Source organism: Somniosus microcephalus, chromosome 25, assembly GCF_052327205.1.
Source record: "Somniosus microcephalus isolate GS21.2 chromosome 25, FLI_Smic_1.0, whole genome shotgun sequence".
NCBI classification, from domain to species: domain Eukaryota; kingdom Metazoa; phylum Chordata; class Chondrichthyes; order Squaliformes; family Somniosidae; genus Somniosus; species Somniosus microcephalus.
The window spans coordinates 45,741,553-45,762,497 of NC_141011.1; the positions used below are offsets into that span (position 1 = coordinate 45,741,553).

General features: G+C 42.7%; 1 protein-coding gene across 11 annotated transcripts in view; it reads right to left on the minus strand.

Moving 5' to 3' along the window:
• Window positions 1–671: 671 nt before the first annotated feature.
• agrn (agrin) overlaps window positions 672–20,945 on the minus strand; it is a 540,540-nt gene continuing 520,266 nt past the window's right edge. For 5 of the 11 annotated variants that reach the window (XM_085967317.1, XM_085967319.1, XM_085967318.1 and 2 more), the window contains 4 exons: window positions 19,361–19,448; window positions 6,740–6,964; window positions 5,467–5,570; window positions 672–3,627 (listed from right to left, as the gene is read on the minus strand). In XM_085967317.1, the coding sequence (XP_085823443.1) occupies window positions 3,470–3,627; window positions 5,467–5,570; window positions 6,740–6,964; window positions 19,361–19,448 (575 nt within the window). In that variant the 3' untranslated portion in view covers window positions 672–3,469. Of the gene's footprint in view, window positions 3,628–5,466; window positions 5,571–6,739; window positions 6,965–10,402; window positions 10,436–17,547; window positions 17,572–19,360; window positions 19,449–20,945 lie in introns of all 11 variants that reach the window. The other 6 variants (XM_085967311.1, XM_085967313.1, XM_085967312.1 and 3 more) reach the window with 3 other exon arrangements.

The following is a 20,945-nucleotide window of genomic DNA, read 5'->3' on the forward strand; positions in this document are numbered from 1 at the left end:
AAATATACCCCATGCCCAATAAGTCAATGGCCTATTGGTTTACTTTTTTCTTGATCCCCGACCCCAAGGTCTGTGTATGGAGCGGGGGCGGTGGTCTGATGGGGGCCGGGGGAAGCACTCCTGCTCCTGCTGTCCCACAAGCAGTGCTGTAAATGCACTTAGCCTTCTCCCCGAAGCTGTCCTTGCCTCCTTCCAGCCGCCAGGTTTCCCGAGGCCTGGGTAACCCAGCTGGCCACTGTTAAACCTGCAAAGCAGGTTAAATCAGAGGCTGCCAGTCTCATTAAAATATTTAAATTGCCAACCCGCCTCCAGGGAGCGGGTCGGATACCCGCCCCTTGTCCCACCTCCGTTAAACCTGGAAGCAGGTGGGTTGTGGTCGGGTTTGCGATTTTAAAAATTTGAATGTCTGACCTGACCCCGATCCACCCGTTGTTTTAACCTGTTAAAATTCACCCCTCTGTTTCTCTCTCCAGAGATGCTGCCTGACCTGCTGAGTATTTCCAGCTTTTTCTGTTTTTATTTCAGATTTCCAGCATCTACAGTACTTTGCTTTTGTTTTGCGGGCAATTAGATTGGCACTATGCCAGAAAATTCCTCAAAAACCAAAACCTTTAACAAACCATTAAATACTGCTTTCCACACCAACAGCAAGAAATGAGAAATCAAAACTATTTGGAAGTTTTACACTTTATTTCATGATGATTGGACAAAAGACACGAGTAATAAAGTTAGTAATGGTTACATCATGCTGATCATATACTGTGCACTGTCCTTACAGATTAATTACAGCAGTTTACAATGGTCATGTTCCTGAAAATACACTGTATGGAAACACATAAATAAAACCAGCAATTTTTTTTTAAAAAAAAGGGCTTGAATATTTTTTACACTAGAGTTAAAACACCAGCAGTAAGACATCAAATAAAAATAAGTGCACAACACAAGGTGTGCGCGGTGAGGTTCACTACAAGATTGGTGAACTTGGCATTTAAGGCATTTCTAAAGCCCCCCCCCTTTCTCACAAACATTTCTGAAGACAAGACACAGCATTTGGAATGTTTCTGCTTATGTTCTATTTCTTCAATTCCCAATGTTGAAAAAACACACAAGCTCATTTTAGTGACCCCCCTCAAACCCAGTGACCAGCATTTCAGTGTTGTGTGCTCACCTGCAGCGGGCAACAGTGATGAGGTAAGCAACATTATAAGGACAACAGACCACGAGACTGCATTCCTCACCAGTCATTGCAAAGGGCCAGAGATTACATTTTAAAAAAATAAGCAAAAATGAGGGAAAACCTGTAACCTAATAACAGTAGTAGTGACTTGAAACCATGATGACTATAAAGTTTAATTACTGGCCTAACAGATGACAATATCACACAGTGAGGACCCATCATCTTTGCATGTGATCTCATTGCCTTTCACAGAAAAACCTTTGGCCAAGGTATGTAATAAAACAACATACTGACTGCAGCACCGTGGAGGCTCTTATAAACATCAGAAGAGCATTCCCTCCATGTCAGTCACCCTCTGTCCACCTTGCAAGGATTTTACTTAGCTGGATGGACACATTCCATTTCCTGGCGATGCAGTGCCTCTTTCTATTCCTAACTGCATTCTTATAGGCTACCTCCTCACAGGCTTATACAATGATATGTATTCGAATGTTACACAATATAAAGAAATTCTGTGAATACACACTAGTTGTTAAGGCTGAATGTTTTAAAAAATACCTTCTATGGAAAAAAAAGTAAAAAAAAAAATCAGGTGATAGGGCCAGGAATAAAATAATTGACACCACTGAGTAATGCCGATGACAAAATATCACAATCTGAATCAATGCACATTGCAGAGACCAAATTTTACAGCAGTCTAGACACATTTATGGCCACTCATGCCACTTGCAAAATTCTTGGCATATTTCATAGTTCATGAAAGCAAAGCTCACTTCCAGCAAACTTTTTCCAACAGCCCGTTGTAATTTTAAATTACCTACTGGGCACAGCTTTACAGCAGCAAACTCACAACCTGTGCCTATGTGCTTTCCACTGGCCAAGTCTGCAAGGTGGAGTACATTACAGCAAGCAGCAGCTAAGGAGAAAATTATATTATGGGGCTGGCTCAGTAGCATGCCACATGTGGTACAACGCTCGTTGCTTCTTTTTTTGAATGTCATCTCCAACAGGACATCAGTCTTTATCATTTATCTTAAAATGTAGGCATATTTCTCCCAGTCCAAGACCATTAGAAAAAATGGACCACCAGCAGGCCACATGCAATCTCACAAGTGTTTAGTGAAAGGTTATCAGTTACATATTGGTCCATACTACATACACTATACACAGTGGGCAACACAAGTGGGAGGTTATTTCTGCAGGTGCTGAAGCGTAACACCCACGCAGTTTGAGTCTTCACATATAAAAATATAGATAAATGGAATAGCGAATTCAGGAAATGGTATCAGTTTGATTCCACATCTAGTTTTGACTGTCTATTAATGGCATGCAGTAAATGTTTACCTCAGTCTGCAGGCCCTCAGTACAGAACCACGGGTCGTCTCTTATGCACAGACTGGAGGAGCGCTGCATGTTTTGAAAAAAGCTTTTTCTTGATGGAGAGGAGCAAGATGCTCCAATAACATTAATAGTTAAGAAATATTGCACTAATTGATCTGATCTACATAATGATTTTTTTTCCTCCTGAAACGACAAAATAATCAAAGGTTTATATTTCTTTCCCCTTGGTCTGAACCAAATATATGTTAACTCTGATGATTAAAAAGCAGTGTTGTGTTGTGAAATAAAGATTAAAAAAAAGTACTTAGAACTATGTGAAAAATCCAGAGTAATTTGAAAATGTGCCACTTTGATTTTGGAGAATTGAAAGTGGACGTGTTAAAAAAAGGAGATACTTGTCTCTTTACATCTAGCTGTATATCCTTTTTGTCTAATGATTTCTCATCTTCTATGGCAGGGATGCAGCATTTTCCCAAAACACCACTAGTGTTGGCCAGTTCAGTCTTGCAATATATCTAATCCTTGAAAAAGTACATAATCAAACATAAACGACACAAATTATTAAAAGCACAGGAACAAAGAGACTGGAGCTTTATTGTGTACAACAATTTGATGCAACGGGTCAAATCTGAGTAAATGCATTAGTTATGTTCAGTCTGCACTATAGCACTGACTCTTCCAGTTGCCATAAATAAGAGCCTAACCACTAGTTCTTAGATTGTGAAGCAAAATGATTCAGAGAAGGCAGAAGGTAACACCAGCACCAAATTTCACAGGTTCAAGTATGACTGAATTAACTGTGTACAGTGTAATTGTAGCCTAGGACATTTTGATCGTTTGGTTCGCTTGTGAGATCAGCTTGATATACTGCAACAAAACATTTTCAATATAAAAAGCAATAAAAGTATACAAAAATAGAAAATAATTACAGCAATAGGCATGGCCTGTTCATTATTTGGCTGGACAGTGTAATATTGTGGGATTATTCAAGGCGTCTTCTACTAGCTGGAGTTCCTGACGATCGATGATTACATCCTTTATGCAGCCTATGAAACCAGTGCTGTAGGCCTTTGGCAATCTGTTTCCAAGTGCCAGCTTCTCAATCCCACCTAGAAAAAGGGAGCAATTATCTGTGAGAACTGTGCACAACATGCTCGATAAAACTAAAAGCTTTGTGCGGATATGAATTGCTAATCTGAGCGCTTTTGCTGAAGGCAGGTCCCGCTGAATTAATGGGAATATTGCATTACAGGCCAAGGAGCTCTTGGTACTAATGACACAGATCAATACAGTTGAAGCCTGATTAATGTATAACATAACCAGTGTGTTAAAATGGGTTATGCTTAGCTCAGGATGTCCATAGACTGCATGTTTTAAAAAACACATTTACTTTGGGACCATAAGAAAACTGTTTGTTCAGCACATTTACAACAGTAATTGTCAATTGCACTTTGAAATTGGCACATTTTCAGTCCATGTCAACTCTTTGCACAGGAAACTTCACAGAGCAATTAAGAAAGGAAATTTGAGTCAATGGTATAGAAAGTATTAAGAAGTGTTTACGTGGGCTGTCTTCAAAGAAAAATTCTAAGGTACACTCCTAAAAATTACTGCATTTACTTATTACATTCGCTTTCATCCCAAGTAAGTGTCCACAAAATCAGTCTTTTATGAAGAAATAGAGGTCATTGCAAATTAAACACAGCGCTAGAGCAAACCAGACTCTCCCAACCCCAAACAGTAACAACTTGTATTTATATACAGGAAACTCTCGTTTAAACGGCACCTAAATATCCGGAATTCTCTATTAACCGGCAAAATTCTCACTCCGAAAACAACACCTCAATAACCGGCAATGTTGCTGAGACTGAGTCCGCGTCCGAGTCTCCCGCGGTGGCCGAGTTAGTCAGTGGGGGTAGTTCTCCAAACTGCCACTACTCGGCTTCTTGGCGCTGTCGGAAGTCGGAACACCTCAATACCCCTGTAACAGGAGTCTGACTCTCCCGCGCTGCCGGTAGTCTCTTTTGATCTGCCATTTTACAGGGGTACTGTGTGCCTCCCACGCCGCTGGTAGTCATTGCATTGCATTACCCTCAACTGGCAGTACTGTACTTAATCAAGCATCTTCCACCATCCATTTAACACAACATTCTGTAGGTGAGTACCCAATTACTGTATACTGCACATTTCTTGATTTTTTTAAATTTTTCTTTGTTAAAAATACCCTCGGTAGATAACCCTCTCCGTCATCCGGAATTTTTGATCAACCGGCAACACGCCGGTCCCGTCGGTGCCGGATACCAAAGAGTTTCCTGTAGCGCCTTTAACATAGTAAGGTCCCAAGGTGCTTCACAGGAGCGTCTTAAAGGAGGAAAGAGAGGCGGAGAGGTTTAGGGAGGGATTTTCAGAGCTTAGGGCCTTGGCAGCCGAAGGCACGGCCACCAATGGTGGAGCGATTAATATCGGAGATGCTCAAGAGGCCAGAATTAGAGGAGTGCAGATATCTCAGCGGGGGTTGTGGGGCTGGAGGAAATTAGAGAGCTATATTCCACGATATCACTCTCACACTCCCTTCTGAACCCTCAAACACACAAACCTGTCAACTCATTCACATAACCCAAGCATGCTGAGAAGTCTGCCCTTGTTTTTCCTTTTGAACTTCAGGATCACTATAACAGGAACTATCCATTCCATAAATGGTAGCCTGGCGGCCCCTGGTGACTTAGTAAGTTTATTTAGTGATTAGCTGAGTCAGACAGGCCGAAAAGATCTTCGGTTCAGTCCCTGACCTATGCTGAGTTAATTGATCTGACGTGAGCACCTCTGATGGGAGGGGGATTTCTACAAGTTGGCGATTGGTTTGATTAAGGCTACATGTCTTGCCATCTGTTTACTTAGAATGTTTAATGCTAGAATTGTAAGCGCCGTTCACGGTCTTTCCAACTTACCGAGCCAGAGTGCTCCATCGGTATCCAGCTGTGTGGCGCCAAAAGGAGAAGACCCGGTCACAGGGGCTTCATTTCCCACCTGGAGAGTCCCATATCTGTGTATTCTGTCGGGTGACCAGAGGGAAGGAGAAAAACACTCATTTTAGTGAACTGAAATGATCAAGAATAATTCTCACGACAGACTACTGATATTAACAATATAAACCACTCCCGAGTGTGCAAAAGTCAAAATCTGACCATTGCACTGGAAATTGTAGATCTTAACCCTCGGTTATACCAACCTAGAAATTAGTGTTCACGATATTAGGGAATGAGCGTTTAAGACATTCATGTGACATTTCTCTGTCCTCTATTTTAACAGAGGTATTAATCCCTTTATTTTAAGTGTCTTGGGCCTAGAAATTCGGTGGGCTGCGCCACCAGTTAGCGCCTAAAGAAGGCACTCAGTGGCTTTAGCGCCACTGGCCACACCTCCCGCGATATTTAGCTGGGGCGCTAATGGCGGCGTTAGCGTGTTACGCTGTGCCGCTACCGATGACATCATCGGTGTGCGCAGCGCCCCGCTACCCGCCCCGATCGTGATATTTGGTAGCGCCCGCCTCTAACGCCGTTTGCAAATCGCGCCCGGTTCACGGGGCCTACCTGTGGCGGTAGTGGCGCAAATTAAGGTGGAGGTGCGGGGCGGCCATTTTTTCGGTGGCTGCCTGCCAGCACCTCCGTCCCTGGCCTCCTGATCCCCCCCCCCCCCCCGGCAGTGCCGGCTGTGTCCCGAGAGCCCGGCACTTCTCCTCGGTGCCGGGCTCTTTTGCCGGCACTCGCGATCGGTCATCGCGCTGGTGCAGGCCCCTCCCCCTTAAGAAGGGGAGGAAGGCCTGCAGTACCGCAGTGCGCCGTGCCGCAGCATGTGGCGCTGCGGCACGTTGCGCTGCGATATTCAGTTTCAGCGCCCCAAGAGGGACGCGGGGCGCCTCGAGCAGCGCTCCGCGTCCCTCTTGGGGCACTCAAGCTGAATTTCCGGCGGGCGCAACGGCTCCGATCGCAGCGGTAATTCCGGTGCTCAGGCGAGCTTGGCGCCCCGTTTGGGCCTCCACCGAATTTCTAGGCCTTGATGTCTCTGCTGCAATAGTGGAGAAAGATAATGCCATATGGGTGCATTGAGCATTCAGCCACTAGAATTGCCAACAGTAATCTCTATAGATTTGGCGACACTCCCACTCATCTTAATCTTCCCCAAAGTACAATAAGTAACAATTCAATAAAATGTTATATTTACCTGTTAGCTTTAATCCTAACCCACTGATTTGTGTTGACTGGAATTGTAGACCGGAGTATGACTGGCTTAGATCCGAGGTCATAGGTCATCTGCACATACCCGTCCACTACAGCCAGTGCAATGTAGTCAAATTTCTCAGCAATTTTCCCACTCCACAGAATCAGTCCCTGTGTTGCTTCTGTTTTGATGCTCAGTTCGAAGTAATTAACTTGTATAGCTTTTTCACTAAACGGAGAAACAAACATTTTTAAAAACAGGCGCAGAATTTCAAATCTGTGTTTAACACAGTGGAAGTGCTAAAAATTCACGACAAAGTATCACCTTTAGGGTCCACTAACTCCTCCGTCACTGTGACTCAGTGTTAAAATATTATTATTCACTGTTATCAATTCTCAATTTAAATTAAAAGTTGCCAAAAAATTGTCTTTTCCACACACCCAGTGGCCTAGATTTGCAGAGTTGTTTAGATGGAATAAGTATTGGTAGGTTTTAGCCAGATTCAAGAAAGTCAGATATTTGCACTTAATTTTCTGTGCTCAGCTCATTCGCATATCTTCATGTACAGATTTGAACAGGTCTACAGGGCATACAAGTGGTAGGAGCAGAGCATTCATTGTGTGTAAGTAAAATTTAAAGAGATGGGTCCAATTAAAGGGAACTGTCACAACAGGTTGACAAAAACTCTGTAAGCCTTTGGAGAGCCTCAAAAGGTATCTCTACTCGTTAGCAGCCTTTACCATGGCTGAAGAGACAGACAAAAATGAAGGGAATAGAAACATGAGTCTGTAACAAGTGACAGAGCAGCCTCGCATCCAACCTCCTGTTTGACGGCTGATGAAGTGGAGGTACCACTGCATGAGAGTATGGTGATCCTCTGTGCCATTCCATGGCACCATACCCACAGATCAGCATTACAGCATGCCCTTAAGGAGATGTAGCCAAGTTTCAGGCCACAGCTGATCATTAATATCACTGGATGTGCCAGCCGTATGCTGCATGATAGCTGTAGCTATCCTTGCAGCAAATGACACAACTCTGCTTCTGCCTCTTTGCTGACCCAGATCCCAAGAAAACTACTCCCCACACCATTGCCATGTAATGTTCCAGTGCCTGGGAAAAATAGTTGGTGGTATCTTTGTAGGTGTGCCCAATCAGGCTATACGTCAGCTCTTGATTACCCAGTCATGCCATCTTTAATGTAGTGCCACTGAAAGCTTGGCATTCTGTGTTTGGGAAGCATCCAATATTATGGTTAGGCAGGCATTTACATATCATAGTAATGCCATTGGATCTGCTGTCACAGCTTCTTTTGGGAAGAGGAGCCTCCACTGGCATCAGTTGTCTACCAAAGCGAGGTACTGGCGAATGGACATAGAGAATCTCTTATGCACTCAGATCTCCACAAATCTTTCTCTTCTTTCAAGCTTGACAGACAGGGTGATTCCCAGTGGAAAACCCTTTGGTGCCAGTAACAGCACGAGGACTGAAAAATCATTTACAATTGGCACAAAGGTTCATGAGAACCCAACTGCCTAAGCAAATGAAAAGAAACGGCTAAGAAATGACTGAACTATGCTATCCTTAGTATTACTGTGTTCTTTCCCTAAGCTTACTGCTGCCTAGCAACCCTGGACATCTGTTTCAAATATTTGATCTTGTGCGCACTAGAATGGCAGGAAGTGGCATGCCTGATAAATCTAAAATATTGAAATCAAGAACCCATCTGTTTGAGCTGGGCACTTCTCTGCCATTGGTTTCACCCACTGGAAAATGCAATGGGGTTAAAAACGGGCAGAGCACTATCAAAGTGGGGTTTCCACCCATTTTCCGCTCCTGGCCATTTGAATTCAGTCTGATTTTTGGGTGGTATTTGTGGGAAAATCCAGGCTAGGCTAGTGAACTTAAGAGGGTTAATAGACCATACCGGTTATTTGCAGGGGCACAGACACAACTTCCGGAAATACAGAACATTTAAAGACAAAATAGCATCAAACACACCATCATAAGGCCTTTAGGTTAAAGGAACTGAGAGCATACCTAGCTGCTGTACAGCCTGACAAAACTATAAATAATGTAACTTGATGTGGGTTTAAATGTCATAGATTCAAATCTACACCAAATAAGTATTTATTAAGTGTCGATACAGGAATGCCAGAAATCTGACTTTAAAAATTATGTTCACAGTTTAGTGTCACAGATAAACATATGCTATGAAGTCTCTACTGAAAGCTACAGTGTGCGACAGAGTCAACAAGCCAGGGAGACGCACTCTGCCTATTTGGGAAGTTTACTCATCGAGGTGGCATAAGACTGCAAGAGCTGCAAGCTGGTTTACTTGGCAGGACACTATAAAAAAGTCGGCCCTAAAAGCTGGTTTTCATCCAATGAAACCCATTTATTCGATATAGTTACTCCCAACTGCTAAATGACTAGTGGGAGCAGGGAGGGAGAAGAATAAATATTTGACGTTTTAAAAATTATGTGGGAAGAGTTAAAATGGATAGAGTTATGTTAAATAGAGAGAAAAGAAAGACTTGCATTTCTATAGCGCCTTTCTCGACCACCGGACGTCCCAAAGTACTTCACAGCCAGTGAAGTACTTTTTGAAATGTAGTCACTGTTGTAATGTGGGAATAGAGATAAAAAGGGAGAGACAGAGACAGATGAATGGTGATCAAGGCTGATATCAGCAATTTTGAGAGGGATTTAGACAGGCATAGGGTGAGAAAATCAATTGAGGGATGCAGGTAGTGAACTGTGCATTCTGTTTTTTGAACTGAGGATGGCCAGGTTGACGGAAATGGTCTATTCCAGTACTATACAGTCCTGTGTTTCTCATAAGGAACAAGGCAGTGGGAGAGATAAAAGGGAGAAGACAAGGAAAGCACAAGTAATAACACTGAATACTCCACCAGAAACAGTGGTAGAATAGTTAGTTATGAAAAGAGAAGTGGACAAATTTTTCAAGAAAAATATGAAAGGGTATGGGGAACCAGCAGGCACAAGTAGGATGGACCGAATGGCGTCCTTTTGAGCTGTAAAATTCTGTAATTATAAAATGCCCATGTAGCCATTTCTGCTGTGTGAAATTCAGTGTCTCAAGGCATTATCTAAAATAAAACTAATTTTAATCATCTGTATATAGATGCTTGCTGTAACAGCAGAGTGCTCAATGACAGATACTCTTTCAATTGATCCTGACAAATCTATATTATCAGGGTTGCTTTTTTTTGTGGGAAAGAAGGGGGTGTGGGGAGGAAGGAGAAGAGCCGTACACTCTTGTCTGGTCAAAGAAGAAGAACTTGCATTTATATAGCGCCTTTCACGTCCTCAGGATGCCCCAAGGTGCTTCATAGCCGATGTATTACTTTTGAAGTTACTGTTGTAATGTCAGCAAAGCATTAAATGAGGCAAATCTTGATTATTATTTAACAGTGACATATTCCTAACCTGGTGGTAATTGTGTGAATATCTAGGGAATTCGCTGGATAGTATAGATTTATATATCAAAATCAGACAGGATGGATAATTCAATTGTACAGCAAGTTCAAGTTAGCTCTCATTTTCTTTTTAATTCGACCCAAGACATCGTGATGAAAGCCACCACGTACAAGAGGACAGCCACAGACAAAAGCAGTGAATGTAAGCATGGTGAAGACTCACCTTTGTTCTGAGGGATAGTCCATGAATTCAGGACTTAGGGGGCAGAAAGAAAAATGCATGCATGCAGTAAGTAGCAGTGAAGATTTTTTAATTGCTGAATCATTCAGGGAAAGCTAAAGAGCACTATCTGTAAAAAGCCAGGTTTTACCTAAACTAATCAATATACGTAAGCTCTAAATTAAAAACCTGAAAGCACCAAGAATGGAAACATTGGAACTTGTTTCTTAAATTAACCCACTTCAGATGGAACGTTGATCTTAATTTCGCATACCAAAAGTAAAAATCAGGAAATACTAATGTAGATGTAAAAGATAAAGCTAAAGAACATTTACAGTATAGTGTTGGAGCAGCAACATGGTGCATTGCTGATAGGATACAGGGTTCATCTGTCCCCTGCACTCCAACAGGCAGCTCACAATGGCATTACAGGATGTATGGGAATAGGCTATCTGCCAACCTCTCTCAGCCACAGACGGGGTGTGAGACAAGAAATATTAATGCAAAAATAAAACAAAATCGAAAGCAAGGTAGCCTCCTCTAATGGCTCAGTGCTGAGTTAGCTGAACTGACATGGGGTGGCAGCAGAGATGTTACAATTGGCCTCACCCTCCCCGAGCTGGAAGTGGGGGGGGAAACAAAGCAGCCATGGGTTGCTGCTCTTGATCACTTTTCAGAGACCCCAATTGTAAAGTGGACATAGAGCAAGGGTAGGATCGAGCAGTCATGTGGCCTCCCCAATCAAATAGCCTGCCGACACTCAACTGTCTAGGCTGAGACATGAAGAACTTGTAGAACTGTACTATAGCACGTGGAAGCAACAGGGAGAAAATTAGGGGGAGGACAGAGAATCAAAAAGTGGAGTAACCATAACTAAAGACCAGAATAATACTTATTAATCAAAAAGCTAAACCAGTTTTAACTAAAATAAGCAATAACATCTATACCTGCAACAGGTATATGTTTTGACAAAAGCAGAGGTAAAAATGAGATCCTGATTGATCAAAAATGCTTCTAGAATGCATCCTCTAAGGCAGCACAATATATCATTTTAATATATATCAATATTTAATGATATATCTTAGCAGATTTGCACTATTATGTGGTGAGTCACTGATACAGCACATAATGATATACAATTGTACCACAGTTCATAGGGTAGAGTTGGGAATGGAGGACTGTTGAGCTCATCATGTTGAAGAATAACTGGAGAAATGGAGCACTTTTCATTTTTACACTCAAGTGATGGCATCAAGCTCTCCCAGGATAGACAGATAGTGATAATAATCCAGTACAAGTTTCATTAGCTCTGGAAGCTATGTACAAGGAGATAGATACTTACCTCAAAGCAACATTTTATTACATGGATATCTGTTGTGAATCGCTGATTATAATGTATTGTGGGGGCAGGAGTGGGCAATCATGCACTACACATTTTTTTTAAATTCATTCTCGGGATGTGGGCGTCGCTGGCAAGGCCAGCATTTAGTGCCCATCCCTAATTGCCCTTGAGAAGGTGGTGGTGAGCTGCCTTCTTGAACCGCTGCAGTCCGTGTGGTGAAGGTACTCCGCTGTTAGGGAGGGAATTCCAGGATTTTGACCCAGCAACGATGAAGGAATGGCGCTATATTTCCAAGTCAGGATGGTGTGTGACTTGGATTGAAATCTGGAGGTGGTGGTGTTCCCATTGCACCTGCTAAGTATTGGAGGTTGCAGGTTTGGGCGGTGCTGAGTTGGGCCTGAATGGCCTAAAAGCTACTGTGCTATGGAAAGCTAGTCTGTGGTTTAAAGTAAATCCTAATCTAACCTCATTGAAATGAAATCCATTTGGTTTTAAATTAGACATAAGGGGGTAGGGTTTCCACTAGGTTGCGCTGCTATTGACAGTGTAATTCGCCCAAAATCGAGTTTCTGCAATCTTTTACACTTGTTTAAAAAATATTGTGCTGGAAGCCAGCCCCACCCACAAAACTGGCCACGCCCCAGATCGAATAAATCACCATTGTGGGTTTCCGCTAATTGCACCCGTTTGCAAGCATTCGAGGAGACTCTTGAAATAAAGCTTTTTATTAGGTGCAATGGCACCTTTTAAAAGCTTTTAAATATTCAAAAATATTTTATTTACTAAGAAACTGGCTACTGTACACCAATGAAACTAGTAAATGGTTCTGTATAGTTTTTTTTAAGTCATTTTCAGTTATTTAAAATCGGGTTACTCACAGGTCGGGGACTAGACACTCCGATTAAAAATGTTGATTTTTTTTTGTGATAAACCCATTATCAGCTGTCTTAATAAAGCTGCACCAGGTTACCACTCTTAAATATGTCACGGAATATTTCATAATGTAAAAAAAAACGTTCTAAAATGCTGCCCATCTGCGCTGGTTCATGGAAGATTTTACGTTCGGCGATATGCAAATGAGTTTGAGTGCAAACTTGAGCAAAACTTCAATTCTGAAAACGAGCTCAATTTGCGCCCGGATCGCCAATTGCACCCAAAGCGGAAACTCTACCTCAGGATTTCTTTGTAATCTATTTAAAATAAAATGGAGTCTTCAAAAGCCTGAATGCAAGTCTTAGATTTGCTGTTAATGGGAAATAACTTCCCATAGTCAAATAAATGTTGCAATATTCATGCAGGATCTGGTGATCTCATATTTTAATTTGCTGCATTAATATCCTGATCAGACTTATCGCATGATCCAGGCATTCTTATGCAGACCTTGTCCTCCATTCTCTTATTATAACCCCTATCTAAGTGCCTTCCTTGATAAGGAAGAGTATGAGGAAGATAAGAAGGATTAAGATTCCGCAAGAGAAAGAGTAAATTTTAATCCCCTTCCCCTTTGTTTTATTCTTTATGAAGCAAAAACATTACCAGATCATTTTATAAGTGTCATATCTAACACCTGCTAATGATACATGCTCCATCTGCTTCTACTGTGCCACAGGGGCAGCGGAATATTATTGAATTAGAACAACTGTCTTTGCTACAGCCTATGCAAACCAAAATCAAATGTCTCGAAGCAAAATCAATATTGTGCAAAAGTGCTGGCACCCTAAGGCTTTGCTTTAATATTTTCCATTTACAGTACATTCTTATTCAACCCAAACCATCATAAGCTGATCAGAAAGTGTGAGGAATAAAAACAGAAGGTGTTGGAAAAATAGCAGGGTTCATCAACAACTGAAGACAAAAGAATTTGAACCATTAACCTCTCCTCTTTTCAGATGCTGATGGACCTACTGTGTATTTCCAAAAGTTTCCGTTTCTATTTCAGACTTCCAGCATTTGTAACTTTTTCTTTTTATCTCAGAGAATGTGAAAGAGTATGTCTGGAATGAAACCCATGACATCAATGAAAAGCCCACTAAAAGAAGGAACACAACATAAATGTACTAAAAACAATAAAAGTACATATTCAGGAATCTACAGGTCAGGCAGCATCTGTAGAGAGAGAAACAGAGTTAACGTTTCAGGTCGATGACCCTTCTACAGATGCTGCCTGACCTGCTGAGTATTTCCAGCATTTTCTGTTTTATTTCAGATTTCCAGCATCCGCAATATTTTGCTTTTGTATTCGGGAATCTATCCAGTTGTAGATAGACTAGTTGTTTAGTGTGTTGGCACCAATATTCTACATGAGAAAACAAAAAAATAGCACTTAAGCCAACACACTTTTAACGTGTGTATGATGCTCTTAATTCATCGCATCAAATTGCTCCCGCCATTACCACTGCCAGAGACGGACCTATAAACACTAATCCTTCACCCCAGTATGATGCACTCTCCAGACACAATCTAACTTTGTAAGTCAAAATGTATAATTGCACTGCTGAATGATTTTCACAGTGCAAGTGGACATTGTATGAAAGTTTCACATGCCCACCACTGGAACTCACAAAAGGAACATTCTAACCATTAAGCAAGCACTGACGGAGAATCTTTTGGAAGCCAGTCAGGTAGCAGTCTAAACATGCTGCGTGTCTGCCGTCTGTACAAATGGCACAGTGAACAATTAGTTCCTAAATGACCAAAAGCTTTGGTGTTACTATTTGTTCCTCCCTGTCTCCCCACAAATAAAAATAGTTAGCCTAAGATGGGTACAAAGTATTTTTAGTTCATTTGAATTCTTGGAATGTAGGCCTCCCTCCATGTTGCTTTTCACACTGTTTGCTGTAGCTATTTTTGTGCAGCCTTCATCAGGTTGCACGTGTTTTCTGTGGAAAGCTTACGTCTCTTTCTGATCACTATCAATATATACGTACATGTTCTTTTGTAGTTTTATAGCCTTTGAATCAAAATCACACAAGCTATTTTCTGAAGACTTTTCTCTGACAATAAACCGCCTTCCTTGCTGTAAAGTGATGAGACACCGCTCAAAGAAAAAGCGAGCAGGAAATGCTATGAATATACACGCAGGCCAGACAGCATCTGTAAAAAGATAAGTTAATGATTCAGGAGCGTTCTCTTCACCAGAGCTTTTCTGACAAAGGATATACACCTGAAACATTAACCTTTCGTCTCTCTTTACAGCTGCTGAGTGACCTGTTGTCTGTTCCCAGCAGAGAAGATGATCAGTTTTCAACTTCTGCTCTTTGGACGCCTGAACTAAGGTGAGCCAAATGGCCTTCCTCGTTTTATCTTGTGAAAGGAACGCAATGTGTGTGGGCATGTAGCTCCATCCAAAGCTCTCAAAATACAATACAGCATTTTCCACTTCCTGCTTTGAATGGCTAATTAACTCCAGATGAATGGATAACTAACGGCAAATTTATGTGGCGCTGCAGTATATGCACTCATGAGAAATAAACATATGTTTGGTGAAAAAGTAATTTGTCAGCCCTGGTGAGAAGTACGTTACAGAATTTCTGCCTATTGAGGTGAAAGATGTACATGTAACACAAGTAATGCTCATTTTCAACCTGAATCCAATGTCAGATGACAAGCAATCATTTGCACAGCATCATTTACTGAGGTGTCCGCTTAGAGAGTGTAGATGTAACTGTAGTGAGGGAGAGCTGAAGGAGATTTCCAAGGTGTTTATTTTGAGGATCTTTTCTTGTTGAAAGAGATTAACAAAAGTAAATCATTGCCCTGTTTGCAAGGAAACCCAACCACTTTGTTCCTGGTACCACTAGAATTTTATTCACTTCTTAAAAACGATTCTGACTAGAAACATTCCAAATCAAGAGTTTCTCCCTCTCCCACCACCTAGTGCAGCGAAACAATTAAAGCCCCGATTTTAACTCGGGGCGTGAGCGTGGCGTGCGGGCGCTGGGGTGGACGGGAAGCACCCATGATGGTGTCAGCGGCCATTTTAACTCATGGGCCTCATTACTATGTTACAGCATGGAAGCCCACCCAAACCTGGCAAGAAAGAAGAGGTGGCAGTTTTTAGCCTAATCCCTATTTTTAATGTTGAAGTGTGGGATTCCCGACGGCTCCAAACCATGGCAAGTTAGAGGAGGCGGACCGTCGGGATGAAGGGCTTGGAGGGGTTGAGATGTCCGGTGTTCAGGTGAGTGATGGGTGCATGAGTGCAAAGGTAAGTGTGTGGGCGGGCTCAACAAGGTCAATCAAGTCAAAATCGCGTGGGTTGGCCACAACTCGATGGAGGCGGGACTACAACCCCGAAAGTTGTAGTGCCGCCTCCTACCCAACTCCGCAATGAAAATCCAGCCCATAGAATTATACAGCACAGAAAGAGGCCCTTCGGCCCATCGTGTCCGTGCCGGCCATCAAGCCCTGTCTATTCTAATCCCATTTTCCAGCACTCGGTCCGTAGCCTTGTATACTATGGCGTTTCAAGTGCTTATCTAAATGCTTCTTGAATGTTGAGGGTTCCTGCCTTTACCACCCTTTCAGGCAGCGAGTTCCAGATTCCAACCACCCTCTGGGTGAAAGTTTTTCCTCAAATCCCCTCTAAACCTCCTGCCCCTTACCTTGAAACTATGCCCCCTGGTTATTGACCCCTCCACCAAGGGGAAAAGTTCCTTTCTATCTACCCTATCTATACCCCTAATAATTTTGTACACCTCAATCAGGTCCCCCCTCAGCCTTCTCTGCTCTAAGGAAAACAACCCCAGCCTATCCAGTCTCTCTTCATAGCTGAAGCGCTCCAGCCCACGTAACATCCTGGTGAATCTCCTCTGCACCCTCTCCAATGCAATCACATCTTTCCTATAGTGTGGCGGCCAGAACTGCACACAGTATTCCAGCTGTGGCCTAACTAGCGTTTTGTACAGCTCCATCAGAACCTCCCTGCTCTTATATTCTATGCCTCGGCTAATGAAGGCAAGTATCCCTTATGCCTTTGTAACCACCTTATAGACCAGGCTAATCCTCCACTCATGGATGGTGCGCAGCAGAGAAAGGTCAGGGGAGAAATAAGAGTTTAATGTAAAATTAGGGTAGGGGGGGCTTGTGGTAATGAGAGAGAAACTCTTATTCTTGCTACATAATACACAAGTGGAGATCAGAGGTGGGGGTGGGGGTGGGGGAGGAGGAGGAATTAATACTGTGGCAACACCAGAAGTAGTTTATTTCAAGCCATAAGATACAGGTTGTGTTTCTAGCAGTGCCTCACACTCAATAGTTTTAAGTCTCCAGAAAACCACTGCAGGAGATACAGAGATCTCTACATAGCCTTTGCAGACATCTGCCTGAAATGGCCAGAAGCTATTTAAAATCTTCTATTAAAAGTGCTTTTATTTTGCGCAAGGCTCGCACTACTGGCTTCTGACGCGCGGGTCTCGTGTGGCTGGATGCAAGGCCCTGAGTGAATCCTGGCAGGTTTCCCATCGGGTTGCAGATGCTTGCCCGAGATTCGTGCACCAGATGTCAGTGCTACTGGCACAAGTCTTAGTACAATATAAAAGCAGCTTTAATTATATATAACTTACTCGGGAAGAGAAAAACATAAGAAGAGCGTACATTAGGAAATTGTAAAGTATGAAAAGTAAACCATAACGCAGCTGAGACATCTCCGACATGCCTGGGGTGCATTGGCTAATGTTTATATTGCACAGCCTACCACTCCCAACATGCACCTTTTACATACATGTCATCTCCTCGCACATTTGATATTATGGTCACGTAAAGGGATGGCAATAAAATGAGTTCAGTATCTGGACATTGTACTTACTCTGGGATCTCATTTGCAAGATGGCTTGAGAGTAGAGAAAACAAGGACATACATAAGAGACACAACAGACACCGCACAATGATAAACTGGGACAAGCACAAGTCACAGTTATTGAAGGACAATTTTTAACAACCAGATAGGACAAACAAAGGAAAGCTGGAAGGTTTTTTGATGAGCACATTGAATAGTAAATCTGCTTCTTTTTTGGATTACCGTATGGATTGACCAGTTACATCTGAACACTTAAAGTGGCACACAATACACTTCAGCATTAAAACAATTCAAAAACCAAGAGCCAGACTGGATGTTTTTAGGGTGGAACGCTGGCCTCCCTAACCTGACTTAGCCTGGACCGACATTTGAACCCCCTTCACTTTCAGTGCATGAGTTCCGTCAAATCTTGAAGGAGCTTCAGAGGTGCAGCTGCCTTTCAGGGCGAGCATCACCCTGCAGTAATGGTTCTCTTATTTGTTGGTCAGAGAAATTTAGGTGTTCTCGTACAGGAAACACAGAGAGCTAGCATGCAGGTACAGCAAGCAATTAGGAAGGTAAATGAAATGTTGGCCTTTATTGCAAGGGGGTTGGAGTATAAGAGTAAGGCAGTCTTGCTACAATTGTACAGGGCCTTGGTGAGACCACACCTGGAGTACTGTGCACAGTTTTGGTCTCCTTATCTAAGGAAGGATATACTTGCCTTGGAGGCGGTGCAACGAAGGTTCACTAGATTGATTCCTGGGATGAGAGGCCTGTCCTATGATGAGAGATTGAGTAGATTGGGCCGATACTCTCTGGAGTTTAGATGAGTGAGAGACGATCTCATTGAAACATGTAAGATTTTGAGGGGGATTGACAGGGTCGATGCTGGCTGGAGAGTCTAGAACTAGGGGGCATAGTCTCATGATAACGGGTTGGCCATTTCAGACTGAGATGAGGAGGAATTTCTTCAGTCAGAGGGCTGTGGATGCTCAGTTGCTGCGTATATTCAAGGTTGAGATCGATAGATTTTTGGACTCTAGGGATATGGGGATCGAGCGGGAAAGTGGAATTGTGGTCGAAGATCAGCCATGATCTTATTGAATGGTGGAGCAGGCTCGAGGGGCCGACTGGCCGACTCCTGCTCCTAATTCTTCTGTTCTTCTGTTCTTACCCAATGTCCACACACTCCTCCCGGTCAAGGTACCTGGATGGCAGTCAAGGGCAGGAACTCCAACTGATACTTTCGATACTTCAGGTCCTGAAGCCATGATCTTATTGAATGATGGAGCAGGCTCGAGGGGCCGTATGGCTGACTCCTGCTCCTATTTCTTATGTTCTCAGAATGTGACCTTGAAGATGACCATAGTCCTTGCTCCCCAAAGCAGGAATTTCAACCAAAAGCAGCATAACTCGTGTGATACACAAATCAGAACTCAGAACTATAAATTGAAAAGATGAGTGTCTATGCTTTAAAGGGATGTGCAAATTGGGGCTAAGACAGACCTAAGGTTGTATTTGCGGTGAAAAATATACATCCAGGCTTCGGTTATTTGTCCCGTTATTTGTGAGCTTTGTCCTCAGGTAAAGAAGTGTGTTGACAAAATCGGTGGAAAATACTAATGGGCAAATTAACTAAAACACCTCAATGTGTGCCCAGTTACGCAGTGTTAAAGCAGAGGTCTGAGAACAGGTGTGCTGCCCATTTGCTCAGGTGGTGAATGGCGAAGGGAGACCCAAAGTTAGGGAGAAAATAACTTTCAGGCCAGTTAGGTTTTTGATTATGTCAAGTACTGAACATTGTATCAGCAGTCATTCATGTGCGAAAAACACTACATACCTCCGCGTTACTGAGTTGTGATATTCTATGAATGTCCGTCCATTAAATGCTATAGATTCACTTTCACCTGCGGACTTCTCCTCAAGTGCTGTAGAAATGGAGAAAACAAAACAGTCCACAAAAATTACATTCAATTTTCATTTTCAGAATAAACCTATTTTCAAATACTCGGCATACTGTGAATGTCCCATCAAGGGCATTTGGAACACATTGGTTTCCAACTCCGCGCAGAAAGGCATATATAATGTTAAATTTCTCAACCGAAAGGTCTCACGTCAGATCTTTAAGTGGCTTATGACACTATAGCATTTGCTTGCGGGCCTGTTTAGACACAAACTGAAATCTAGTCAACTCATATCCTTAGTAACAGGAGGCCCACAAATAAGGAAACAGAGCCTGAGCTTAAAATAACGATGGCTTAACCTCGTCACTCTTGGACACATCTCAAACTAGCCTCCCTGAAAGAAATGTCCTGCTTTGTGGGGGAGACAGCTCTAGGTTCAACAAATAAGAACAGAAAAGCGGGAGTGAATTAAATATGCATCTGCTGTACTCATGCATATCCACACACATAAGTAATTCATCCTGTGTCTGTCCTATAATTTTTAGGATATATTATTGACATTTATTTTCAGGATGGCGAAGTCAGCCACTACACTGCCCAATATGGTACTGACTCATAGAAACTGGGAAAGTCCCAGATCTGATTCCGCTCCTGTATGAGTTATCTGAGCTGGGTGGCTGTGTGGACACTAACTGGCCACAAAACCCCTGGTCTGGAGGGGTGAGGTGGGATGGGGGGAATAAACTAGCTTGGCTTTCCACTCCCAATTAACACGAATTACCCCACTGCTAAGAAATGTGCCTGAGTGGGCTCGGTGTGCGGATAACGGGCTCTTTGATGATCCAGCTCCCGTGGTCGCACGGCCTATTGATAATGCATTGCCTGGGCTCACACAAAATGTCGCCACTTGAGTGAAGTATTACAGGGCGACTGATATCCTAGTACCATACCTCAGCACCTTCAGAAGAGGAGAGGAAAAATCGAGCAGAAACAGAAATTAAAACGTACTGTTTTCCTCCGGAATTTATATTTGCGAAACTCAGTCACTGTTGGGTCTGTTAAAGAGGTCTCCTCAGGCCATGCGTTAACAAGGATTTTCCTTGGATAGTATTGACTGAAGACAACCGAATCAGTCAAAGTGGCAACAATTTGTACAAATAAAATCATGCAGTTAGCACGACACATTACTCATTGCATTTAAGAGTATATCTGTGGATATGAAGTGCAGGTAGCTTTCTATGCACGACATTCACTTATCGATATTAACAAGGGGCAATTAGGGTTCCAATAATGGCCAGCTAAGTTTATCCAGTGACTAGTCGAGGCACACAGACCAGGGGTGTCACAGGGGCCCCTCTCTGTGCCGAGTTAGTTGATCTACCATTGGGTGCTGTAATTGACCTCAGCCCTAGGTGAGCAAAGAGAATAATCAGCCAGTGTGTCCACTCCTGATCACATGCAGTGACCACAGCTGAAAATGTGCGAACGTCAAGTTGAGAACAGGATCAGGTTGGGGTTTTA